General features: G+C 46.0%; 1 protein-coding gene across 11 annotated transcripts in view; it reads left to right on the top strand.

Annotated features, from left to right (window-relative positions):
- The window catches only part of PPFIA1 (PTPRF interacting protein alpha 1), a 117,608-nt gene that overhangs the window by 61,432 nt on the left and 43,254 nt on the right, over positions 1-12,922 (top strand). For all 11 annotated transcript variants that reach the window (XM_008015793.3, XM_073009018.1, XM_073008990.1 and 8 more), the window contains 5 exons: positions 1,895-2,026; positions 3,705-3,767; positions 4,721-4,800; positions 5,539-5,674; positions 10,016-10,239. In XM_008015793.3, the coding sequence (XP_008013984.1) occupies positions 1,895-2,026; positions 3,705-3,767; positions 4,721-4,800; positions 5,539-5,674; positions 10,016-10,239 (635 nt within the window). The remainder of the gene's footprint in view (positions 1-1,894; positions 2,027-3,704; positions 3,768-4,720; positions 4,801-5,538; positions 5,675-10,015; positions 10,240-12,922) is intronic.

Genomic DNA, 12,922 nt, shown 5'->3' with positions numbered 1-12,922 from the left:
CTGACCTCTGTCCCAGGTTAAAACACTGCAGACATCGTGGTTTGTTGGAATGAATAGTTTTAAGCAAGGGCAACACCGTAATTGAGCTACGGTAAAAAGCACTAGGAAGGAGTGTGGCAGTGGAGACTTCTGTCCATTGAATCCTAAGATTGTCTTCCTGGAAGAGTTGGACGGATATCAGTATGGAACATCCAGGAAAAAGTAATAGCAAGAGCAGTCCCAGGGCCAGCTGGTACCAGGCCTGGGGGTTGGGCCGGATTTCTCTTGAACAAGTAGGTGGAGAAAGGAAGCGTGCAGCATCTAATTGTAGAACTCTTGCACTCTCACATCAACCAGCCTTATAATTTTTTTTTTTTTTTTTTTTTTTTTTTTTTTGAGACGGAGTCTCGCTCTGTCGCCCAGGCTGGAGTGCAGTGGCTGGATCTCAGCTCATTGCAAGCTCCGCCTCCTGGGTTCACGCCATTCTCCTGCCTCAGCCTCCCGAGTAGCGGGGACTACAGGCGCCCGCCACCTCGCCCAGCTAGTTTTTTTTTTTGTATTTTTTAGTAGAGACGGGGTTTCACCATGTTAGCCAGGATGGTCTCGATCTTCTGACCTCGTGATCCGCCAGTCTCGGCCTTCCAAAGTGCTGGGATTACAGGCTTGAGCCACCGCGCCTGGCTAGCTTTATAATTTAAGGCTACTAGGTTTTGTTTTCACCAGAAATCTGTATTCTCGGCCATGCCCTGCAGAGAGTCAAATGAGCTTCCAGGAAACAATGATTCCCACTCCCAGTGAGAGGGTGCGTTTTAGGCAGTCCCCACCTCCCCTTCCAAAACGCACACTTATGCGCACAGACACAACCGTGAACTTTGAGCTGTGTTCTTTAAAAATTATTTAAATGCTGACAGAAAATACGCACAAAGAAGGATATTATTTCTTTCCTAAGAGGAAGTATGTGATACTCTGTATGCCCCATGATGTGCTGGACCCTTTCAGGTAATGAGAGTTGCTACATGTTAGACCTTGTGAGAAAAGGAGAGGTCACTCCCCATGTTTTCCCAGCGCAGAAACTGGGCGCACGGGGGGTGAATGCACTACGGATGGCGCGGTCTCGTGGCTCTCTCCTGCCTGGGCAGCATGACTCAAGTGCACGTCATCACCCCGTGCCACTGCCCCCTGCCTGGGAGGAGCCCCCGAGCACTGCACGGGCACTTGGATGATGAGGGCGTGGAGGTGCCACCTGGACAGGTGCCACCTGCTAACACTTCCTGTCCCTTTCTGCCTGTCATTTGAGAAACAGGTTTTAAACCATGAACTTAATTATGGTTTTATAAAATAACAGACATGTCAGTTTTGTTACTACATATTAAAATTACTTAAGGTAATTATTTATAATTTTTGAATATAAATTTCCATGACAAGAAATTTAAGCAACATAGAGGTATAAAGAAAAAATATGAAAGTCTCTCTAGTGCTACTAATTTTTTTTTCCAAAACAAACTTTTTAGCTTTGTAAATTAAATTCACCCTTCCTCCCCAAATCCAGACCCAAGCTTTTAGTGACACAAGGGGAAATTCCTCTACCAGCGTGGAGACAGGCTGCTCCTCTAAATATCTGCTATAAATCTGCTCCTTAAGTCCCTCTGACAGTTAACTGATGACATTCCTGAGGAGTCCTGTCGCAGGAGCAGTGGGACCTTCTAGTTAATGATCTCTCCAAGACTTGTCCTGTGTTCCCCGTGTCCATGAGTTGGTTCTGGTCACCATGCAAAAATCCACTCAAGACGGCAGTGCGGGAAGCAACTGGGGAGGGGAGGGCACACATGGGGCTCACCCTGTTGGTCCTTGTGCTTTTAAAATAATGATTGAGCATTTACATGAGGTTTGTAAGTCTTTGTTTCTCCTGCTTTAGGCAAGGCAAAGAGAAAAAATGAACGAAGAACATAATAAACGTTTATCAGACACTGTTGACAAGCTACTTTCAGAATCTAATGAGAGGCTTCAGCTTCATCTTAAAGAGAGAATGGCTGCTTTGGAAGATAAGGTAGGTTAGATAACACGGACATTGCTGGCGCTTTCCCACCCTAAAGACTGCTCATCTGCCCCTGAGCAGGCATGTGTAACAGTGGTTAGCAGCTGTTACCGAAAGTGGGAATTACTCTTTAAAGTGGAAAAGGTACACACAGTTATCCAGTCACTGAATTAACTTATTGTTTGCTATGTCCTTGCCCTATTTGCATGTATGGGAAATTGTTTATCATTCTTATTCTCTAGAATACCAGTAGGTAAGTGATTTTTATAAAGGGCCAGATAATAAATATTTTAGGCTTTTAGTAATTACAAGTAATTAAATAATTTTATGCCAATCAAGTAATTAGCACAAAAGCAGCCATAAATAACATGTAAATGAATGGGTGTGGCTATGTTCCAATAAGACTCATTTGCAGAAATAAGCAGTGGGCTGGTTTTGGCCATCAAGTTCTAGTTTGCCAGCCCCTACACTTGGATCATTTTTTGGGCCCAGCCCTCACCCCTTTATTGTTCATGCATTAGAAGTTAATTTCTGGCCGGGCACGGTGGCTCACGTCTGTAATCCCAGCACTTTGGGATGCCGAGGCAGGCAGATGACTTCAGCTAGGAGTTCGAGACCAGCCTGGCCAACATGACCAAACCCCGTCTCTGCTAAAAATATAAAAATTAGCCTGACCCGGGAGCACCTGCCTATAGTCCTAGCTACTGGAGAGGCTAAGGCATGAAAATTGCTTGAACCCAGGAGGTGGAGGTTGCAGTAAGCCGAGATCGTGCCACTCTACTTCATTCAGCCTGAGTGACAGCAAGATCCTGTCTCAAAAAAAAAAAAAGAAAAAAGTTAATTTCTATCTCATTTATAAACAGGTCACTTAGGGAGTATCGTGTGCTAGAAAGGGTTTAATCAGCTGAAACCAAATAAATATTCCAACCTCTACCTTCATTCTTTTTCATTTGATTTGGAAAAAGTTGAAGGCTAAGCCTGGACTCTGAGCACTGTCATCATGGAAACATGTTAGCTGTCGCCAAAGGGAAGGGATATCCTAGAATCTGTGTCAGAGAAGCTCTAATGGGTAGCAGCTGGATTCCAGTTTGATAAAGCCTGTCCTGACTATGCAGTGTCCCTAGCGATGAGACTCAGAAATTGCGCTGAGATTGGCTGTTAGGATTGGGGTCTGCTCATCTGAGAGACGAATGATTCCCGCTCATTGCATGACACGTTTATTTACATGGTGCTGACCATGGAGGGCATTTCCAGAGACCACACAGAGTCGTTATCCCACTCACCTCCTTGATCAGTGGGTCAGCCTTAATGGAGCAGTGTTTTTATCTTTGATTTTTTCTTTGATTATCTTTGAAACTTAAATTCAGGTTTCACAAGTGACCAAGAAATTATAAAGTCTAAAAGCTAGTATAAGCCAGTTTAACTGACTAAAATGAACTTGCACCGTGAACTTGACATACCTACCTTTAGAAAGTTCATTTGGTGAGGAGTAGATGTTACATTAGTCAGAAACATAAGAGAAGGTGTCGCCGCCTGAGGGTCTGACTCTGGGACTATAGCAGTGCTTGCTGGTGTGCTTTCTGGCTCCGTTCCCTTTCTGTGGTCCTTTTTTTTTAAACAGATACAGCCGTGCTATGTATTTAAATGGGACATTTTAAAGAAACACTAAAGGACTATCTGTCTTTTTCAGAATTCTCTATTAAGAGAAGTTGAAAATGCAAAAAAGCAATTAGAAGAAACACAACACGATAAGGTACTGAAATCTTCTCTAAATCCATGAAGAGCCGAGTTGAACTGAGTTGGTGATGGTGATAGTTACTGCAGATGTCTGACAGAGTGGAGATCAGCTTGGTTTGTGGCTCTCATAGTCCACTGCCATAAGTTTCTAGCGCTCTCAGGCTTGTATGTTGAATGCCTTTGTATTTCAGGTGTATTTTGAGTCTGGCTGTGCATATGGTTCAGAATTCAGAGTCCTTTCTGGGTTTATTTGAAGCTAAAATGTTAGCATCAATGACAGTGCTGTCCAACAGAAATATTATATGAGCTGCATATGTAATGTTTAATTTTCTAATAGTTACATTTTAGAAAGTAAGAAATAGGTAAAGTCTATTTTATTTAATTCAGTATATGTAAAATATTATTTCATTATGTATGAATAGTAACAGAACTGAGCTACTTTACATTCTTTTTCCACTGTGTATTTCGTAGTCACAGCACATCTCCATTTAGACTAACCCATTACAAGGGCTCATTAGCCATGTGTGGCTAGTGGTGGACAGCACAGCTCTAGAAATGAGATCAAGTATACTCATGACACAGGAATGGATGCATACCTGATGTAAGACAATTAAACACAATTCAGAGACGCACAGGATGTGAATATTGGTCCCTTTCTCCCCTAAAAGAGTCTGCTTCTCTACAAAACTAATAATTGTTAATGGTTTGGTGTTTATCCTCTTAAAAGCTTTTCTATGACTAAGACACAGCTTTTCATTCACTAGGGCTTACAAAGTTAATATAGTAGTCTGAGTGTTTATGTTTATTGCAGTACTCTTGGAGAAAATTTTCCCAGAATTAAAATGTTTGGTATTTGTAACTGCTGATTTAACCTGTTAGGGTTATGCTCAACATCTGAGCACATTTGAAGTAAGTGATTTTAAAATCTCAAAGAGATAGCAGTAATGTAAGCCTTTTGCTTTTCTGTAGGATCAGCTTGTCCTGAACATTGAAGCACTGAGAGCTGAACTAGACCAGATGAGGCTAAGAGGTGCTTCACTTCATCATGGGTATGGTATTAACCAGTGAGCAGCTGTATTGTCAGCACCTGTGGCAGGTCAGCTCTTGGCTCTGTGGGCAGCCTAACTGGGTGCGGCTAATGGTGTGGCCTCAAGGAGCCTGTAGCTTAGTAGGAAGCAAGAGAGAAGAGTGAAATAACTCAAAGGTTAGAGCTTGGTACTGAGGAGACACATCTTTGGCAGAACTCCAAAACGCAGGAGGAGTTTTGATCAGTTAGTATTTGGATATATTAATCGAGGTGCCAGCAGAGTGTGACACTGATGATGTAAGAGCAGGATGACAGATCCCAAGATCTCACACCACAGATGCTGGCACGGGTGGGACAATTGCAGAGCAGTTGAAGGCCAGCAGTGGCGTGTGGCTGTGTTTTTCGTCAGCCCTGGGAAAGTGGAGCAGAAATGCAGAGCCGGACACCTGGACCCACAGGAGGTGTCTCAGGGGACCCGGGGTCTCTCTCATCCTAGACAGCTGGGCTCCTTGTTGCTCATCGCCGTGGCCGTCTGCACAGCTTTTCCTGGAGAGCTTTCTCCCTGGTGGGGCTGAGAGACTGAAACTGTTGTCCTGGAGGAGGCAACAAGTAGCTCTTGGGGCGGGCGAGAGCAGTGCCCTCCCTGGAGACCCTTTCCTGTGTGGAGTAACTTTTCCAAATTGATAGATTCTGCCTTAACTAGAAGACAGTTTATTTCCTTTTCTTCTAATAATGATCATTCTTATTTTTCATATTTCAGCCGACCCCACTTGGGCAGTGTCCCAGATTTCAGGTTCCCCATGGCAGACGGCCACACAGACTCCTACAGCACCAGCGCAGTGCTGCGGCGCCCGCAGAAAGGCCGTCTGGCAGCCCTGCGAGATGAGCCTTCCAAGGCAAGGTCTTTGTGTGAAATACCTCTGCTTACGTGAAAGTTAACCTGCTTATCCTGTGGCTTTCAGACTGCTTTGGAATAAAAATGTTGATAGGTCATTGCCTTTCTTGCCCTCCTCTCATTTTCTGTTTTCTGGCTAAGAGTTTAGCTTTTAGAGCATTTTTTAAAATAGGGTTTTGTTTTTGTTTTTGTTTTTTTTAAAGAGATAAGGTCTGTGTTGCCCAAGCCGCTCTTGAACTCCTGGCCTCAAGCAGTCCTCTTGCCTCGGCCTCACAAAGTGCTGGGACTACAGGCGTGAGCCATTGTGCCTGGCGTCTGTAGTTTTTTTTTTTTCTTTCTTTCTTTTAATAGGAATTCTTATAAAAATACAGTCATTTTTAAATACAATGATAATCATGGATTTAAAGTAGTGATTAAAAATAAATGAGTAGGCCACGTGCGGGTGGCTCACGCCTGTAATCCCAGAACTTTGGGAGTCCAAGGCAGGTGGATCACCTGAGGTCAGGGGTTTGAGATCAGGCTGGCCAACATGGTGAAACCCCATCTGTACTAAAAATACAAAAAATTAGCTGGGCATGGTGGCAGGTGCCTGTAATCCCAGCTACTCGGGAGGCTGAGGCAGAAGAATCGCTTGAACCCGGAGGCGTTGCAGTGAGCTGAGAAAGCATCATTGCACTCCAGCCTGGGCTATAAGAGCAAAACTCCGTCTCAAAAAATAATAGAATAGAATAGAATAGAAATCTGGGTGCATTGCCTCACACCGGTAATCCCAGTGCTTTGGGAGGATCACTTGAAGCCAGGAGCTTGAGACCAGCTTCGGCAACACAGGGAGACCCCCGTCTCTATTTAAAAAAAAAAAAAGAAAAACTTACCTGGGTGTGGTGGTGTGTGCCTATAGTCCCAGCTATCGGGAGGCTGAGGCAGAAGGGTCCTTTGAGCCCAGGAGATTGAGACCAGCCTGGGCAACATAGTAAGACCCTGTCTCTACAAATAAAGAAATTAGCTGGGCATGGTGGCATGCGCCTGCAGTCCCAGCTACTCTTGGGGCTGGGGTAGAAGGATCCTTTGGGCCCTGGGAGGTCAACGCTATAGTGAGCTATGATTGCATCACTGCGGTCCAGCTTGGTCAACAGAGTAAGACCCTGTTTCTAAAAAATAAAAGAAGTAATTGAATACATATATTCATCATTTAGTGAAAAGAATTCACCTTTGAACATTTACCTTCTTTCTTTGGTCTGTTCAGCAGCGTTTGTTTCAATACATGTTAAGTGTAATTTTAGCCCCCATAGTCACTCAACAGCTAGTTTGGGCCCGGCCCCATTACAGCCCTGTAGAGACCTAGGGCTGCAGCAGTGTGTAGTGAAACAGGAAGAATGCCTGCATCCCAGAGGACACAAACAGTCGACATATAAAGTCTGGTAGTGTGTGTTTGTTGACTATTGGTGTGTAACAAATTACTATGGAGCTCAGTGGCTTAAAACAGTGAACATTTCATAGTTCACAGCTCCTGTGAGCGCAGGAGCAGCAGAGCAGGACAGTCCTGGCTCAATCTGGCAAGATTGGAGCCGCAGAAAAACCCAGCTGGGGCAGGAGGCCTCGGGGCCATCACCCACCACTTGGATCTGGCCACCTGGGCTGCTCTTTGGTCCTTGCATTGTGATACGAGCAGCCCGTACTCTTGGAGAGGGCAAGAAGAAAGTCCCACAGCCTTTCCAGTCCTGGTCTTGGATGCTGCAGTCTTCACTTCCTCTCTAGTCTGTTCATTGGAGTGAGGCGCTAAGTCTTGCCCACACTCAGGGTTTGGGGTGAGAATCACCCTCCACCTCTTAAAGGGATGAGTGTTAAAAGTGTTTGCGGACATATTTTTAAACCATCCCCGTATGTCAGATGGTAATAAGCACGGAAACGGGACTCAGGGCGGCCCTGAGTTGTGGAGTGAGCAGGGGAGTAAGAATTGTAAGTAGGGAGGCCAGGGAGACAGTAGAGTGAGGGTGACATCTGAGCAGGGATGTGAAGGGGGAAGGAGAAGCAGCACGTGGAACATGTTCAGTGTATTGTTATGGAGTGCCAACAAGATTTGCTGAGTGATTGGATCCAGGGTGAGAAGGAAAGAGAGGAGTCAGAGATGACTCCAAGGATTTGGGCTTGAGCAGCTGGAAGGATGAAGTCTGTTTCTTGAGATGAGGAAGACACTGGCTTGGGGGAGAGTAGGAATTGAGCCAGGGCCGTGTTCAGGTTGACAGGACTATCAGCTGTCCAGGGGAGGTGGCAGGTTGGCTGTTGAATATTCCAGTCTGGAACCCAAGAGAGACGGCTAGAACTAGAGATGAAAATTGAGACGTCTTGAGCATATGGATGGTATTAAGTAACATGAGACAAGATGACGTCATCTCATGGGTGCCTGTGGATGGAGACAAGGCCCAAGAATGGAGATCTGGGGTGCTCCAAGACCATCGGTGGGGAGATTGGGAAGGAATGAGACAGAGGCATGACCAGCAAGGGGTAGGGTCCTGGGACCAACTGGACAGAGTGCTCGGGGAAGAGAGGAGAGCAGCAGAGTCCAACCTGCTGATGGGCCAGGTCAGATGGGAGACGGGACCAAGGGACAGCTGGTGGCCTTAGTAACGGGGAGCACGTTGGAACTGCCATAGAGTAGTCCCGCTGGCGGGGAAGTAAGCACTCAAAGCGTGCCTGCAGCAAGGTCTAGAGAAGTGGGGAGAGGAAGACAGAATGGAGGCGGCTCACCAGGATCTTCTACTCTGTTTGGGAGCAGAACAGTGGAGGGGCGGGTGAAAGGAGACCCGGGCAGGGACGGGGGAAGGGCCTTGGTTTCTGCTGTGGTGTTTTAAGGTGAGATGGGGGAGAAAATGTCCTTGTGCTAATGGGACGAGCTAGTGGAACTTGCTTATCCAGAGAGGGAGCCGTGATGGCTGGAGATCCAGGTGGGAGCCAGGGCTTGAGGCTGCTGCCCAGCAGGTGGGGCTGATCCCAGAGAGGAGGAAGGCTGAGTGCAGGCCTTGGTTTTGTCTCCATGAAATGGGAAGGTCACCGGCTGGGAGTGAGAATGGGAGAGGAGGTGTTGGGGGCTTGAAGAGTGAGGCGGCATGAAAGAATCACACCTGGGGGATTGTGTAGGTCCCAGCACACACACTTTACCCTCTGCATTCTGATGACATACGTGATGCCTCAGTCAGACATGGCCACTCAGCACTGAGCTGCCCATGCCACGTACTCTGCCATTCTTGAGATCACCCTTGATTCTCTCAGTTGCTGCTGCCCTCCTTTGCTTGTTCGAGCTTGGTAGTAAGAGCCTCAGGTAGGGCAGGATGTGGACACACAGGTTGGTTAGAGGGTACTCGAAAACACGAAATTTACAACTGAGTGAACTCAATTGATATGGATTTAAATCTTTTTTTTTTTTTGTAACTTTCCAGGAGCATGTATAATTGGAGCACAGATGTATTTTTTTATTGATCCATATTGGGTATACATATTTAGGGGGTATATGTGATAATTTGATACATTCATGTAATTACATCAGGGTAATTGGGATATCCATCACCTTATGTATTTCTCCTATCTTTACACTAGGAACATTCAAGTTATTCCCTTGCAGCTATTTTGAAATGTATCACTTTTTTTTTTTTTTGAGGCAGAGTCTCTCTCTGTCGCCCAGGCTGGAGTGCATTGGTGCGACTTGGGCTCACCTCCCAGGTTCAAGTGATTTCTCCTGCCTCAGCCTCCCGAGTAGCTGGGATTACAGGCATGAGCCACTATGCCTGGCTAATTTTTGTATTTTTAGTAGAGGCGGGGTTTCGCCATGCTGGCCAGGTTGGTCTCGAACTCCTTACCTCAGGTGATTCATCCGCCTCAGCCTCCCAAAATGCTGGGTTTGCAGGTATGTGCCACCATGCCTGGCGTGTATCACCTAGTAATGTTAACTCTAGTCACCCTGCTGATCTATCCAACACCAGGTCTTGTTTCTTCTAAGGGTATATTTGCAGCCATTGATCAGCCTCTCTTCATCCTCCCCCGCCCCATCCTTCCCAGCTGATTTTCGGTTTTTGTTTCTGACTCTGTTGTCTCCCAGTTGTGTATTTCACCATGGAAGTGCCACATGTCCGTGTTAGGGCGTTAATATCACAAGCGTCCAAGGAATGGATTGTTGTCCTCCCCAGTTTCTTAAATACTGCCTGCTTCATGTCAGTACCTTACAAGCATGGCCCATCTTTCTAAAATCTTTTGGGCTTTCATTAAATAATTTATAAATTTCTGATAGATTTATGTTTCTATAACTAATGTTGTTACTTTATCTGCTGAGATTTGGTTTTCTTGTTTATAGGTACAGACTCTTAATGAGCAGGATTGGGAACGTGCCCAGCAAGCTAGTGTCTTGGCAAATGTAGCACAAGCATTCGAGAGTGATGCTGACGTGTCTGATGGTGAAGATGACAGGGACACTCTCCTCAGCTCAGTTGACCTGCTGTCGCCCAGCGGCCAGGCCGACGCGCACACGCTAGCCATGATGCTTCAGGAGCAGCTGGACGCCATCAACAAAGAGATCAGGTGTGTGCAGCCGTGCATGACACTCACCACACGCGTGGGTGGCTCTGAGGAATCTCATCCTGCCTGGAAAAGTCTGGATGAAATACTATTAACATTTCTAAGTGTTCCATAATAATAGAACTTACTTAACTTCTGTTTTAAGAATTTTAAGTTCTGAAATTGCCCTTGAATATAAAATTCAAGTAACCAGGGCACTCTCCCCACAGTCACGGCACTGGTACCTTTCAGTAGAACATTGTGGGACCTGAGAGGTGTTCAGTCCTTCCCCTGGGAGGGTGCCTGAAGGGGCTCTGGGCCCGCCCGGCTCCCACTGCCGTCCTGAGAGCTGCACTTGGAAGGCCAGTGAGCTGAGCACATCTGGAGGAGGCCTGTCGGCCTACCTTCCTGACCCGGAGTGCAGATGAAAGGTGTGCACGGCAGTGGGCTGGAAAGAGATGACAGACTGACACCTGCCTTGAATGAACAGCCTCCACAGGCCAGTGCCACTCACTAGAGAGACCAGTGCTCAGAACAAGTGCATGCCAGAGCGGGCACATAGGGTGGGAAGGGAGAGGGAGGGTTGCTTATCAACCCCCTTCTGGTCTGAGTGTCCCTCGTTGACCCTGAACCCTGAAAGGAGCGCGTTGCCGTCACCTGCCGTGTGTGTGGCCTCCTGCACAGAAGAGGCTATGTGTAGTGCGTCCGTCAACCTCACGTGTTCAGGTCCCATCACATAGTGGCCTGGCACAGAACACTGGCGCTCTTCCGGAGTGCACGCGCCACTCCAGTGTGCCTTTCCCTGTGTGAAGTTAACACGGACAGTGAGTGCTCAGAGTGCAGGTTTGCCCTCTAGTCTCATCAGTATTTTAAAGGGTTTTTCTTTAGCAACTTTAGCAGTTACAATGCAGAACTTCCAAAATGGGTCAACTGTAGAATGGAATCCAACAATTGCTTTTATATTGACAAAGAGACCGGTCAACCCTGCCCACGCTGGCTTGGCCTAGGGACACAGCAGTGTGACCAGGGGGTGCCTGGGATCTACCCCCCAGGCCCTGACCTGACGTGCCGCTTGGCCAGCCTGAATCCAAGTGAGGAGCAGGTGTGTGCGTGGAGTCCTGTGGCGGGTCTGGGTGGGGTGCTGCCAGGACTTGGTTGTGAAGTTTATGCGGGTAGAGGTCCCAGTCCTGGTCAGAGAGAACAGGAGGTAAAGAAGAGAAGGTTAAGAGAAACATCAACAAGAGCTGTATTACTCCAGCTTTTTTTTGATTAAAAAGAAAAAAAAATAGGGCTGTATGTTCTGAAGTAAGAAGTTGGTATGCTGCCGGTGTTTTTGACTTTATAAACTCCCATTTCATGTGCCACGTTGAAAACTGGTGAAGAGGCCCCTGCAGCAATCTGTTGCCAGGCATGGGGGCCCTTTGAAGGAGGACGTGCAAAATAATACGATGTGTTCAGAAAGATAGTCTTTCCTCCTCATTGTGGGAGCGGGGAAAGGATTCTATACCTTTTGTTTTTATTTTTTATAATGTATTACTGGATAAAAGTGCTTCCTCTTTATGCAGAAAGTTGACCTGGTGTAAATGTTCTGTCCACTGACTTGTGGATTTTCTTCTATTAATAATGATTAGAAATGTAAGTAGAGCTTTAATTGGAAGGGTTATTGCAAGGTTTCTATATTTTAATACTAGAATAATTATTACTGGCACAGTCAAATATTAAAACTGCTGTCTAGTGATCCACTCTAGGATAGAGGATCATTAATCTTGAATTCCAAATTAATGTAGCACGGTTGGCATGAATCCAGAAATTTAGATGAGGATGGTAGAGAATCCCATCAGATAACACTCTGGTTCAAATTTAAACTTAAAAAAAAAAAACTCAGTATTTTCATTTAATCTAAACAGTTAAGTGTTTGGAAACTCCTAATTGCTTTGTGGATCTGTTCTTTATATTAGAGTTCCTGATTTCCAGTTGAAGAAATCTGTAGAAGTCTTCAGCTTTGCTCTAAGAATAGGGGAGATAAGGGTCATAAAATTTTAAAATATTGCTTAGTAAAGAAACTATGAATTGCAACCATAGGAAAAATTGCCATCCAGCCTTCTCCAAAATTTTAGTGTAAATAAGTAAAATCAAATATGAATGATATCCAGAACCAACAAGACTCAATGGAAGGTTTACTTTTTGTTGTTGTAAGATGTAGTACATTAAAAAAGATTGAGGCCAGTGTGGTGGCTTATGCCAGTAATCCCACCACTTTGGGAGGAGGCTGAGGTTGGAGGATGGCGTGAAGCCAGGAGTTTGAGTCCAGCCTTGGCAACATAGGAAGACCTCGTCTCTACAAAACATTTTTAAAAAATGAGCCAGGCGTGGTGGTGCATACCTGTTGCCCCAGCTACTTGGGAGGCTGAGGCGGGAGGATCCCTTGAGCCCAGGAGTTCGAAGCTACAGTGAGCTATGATCATGCTACTGTACTCCAGCCAGGATGAGAGAGTGAGACTGTGTCTCAAAAAATATAAAAATTAGACTGGGCGCGGTGGCTCACGCCTGTAATCCCAGCACTTTGGGAGGCCGAGGCGGGTGGATCACAAGGTCAGAAGTTCGAGACCAGTCTGGCCAACATGGTGAAACTAAAAATACAAAAAATTAGCCAGGCATGGTGGCACATGCCTGTAATCGCAGCTACTTGGGAGGCTGAGGCAGGAGA

Source organism: Chlorocebus sabaeus, chromosome 1 (assembly GCF_047675955.1).
Source record: "Chlorocebus sabaeus isolate Y175 chromosome 1, mChlSab1.0.hap1, whole genome shotgun sequence".
Taxonomy (NCBI): Eukaryota; Metazoa; Chordata; class Mammalia; order Primates; family Cercopithecidae; genus Chlorocebus; species Chlorocebus sabaeus.
The sequence above is the reverse complement of the archived record's forward strand: the minus strand, read 5'-3'. Positions and strand labels throughout refer to the sequence as shown.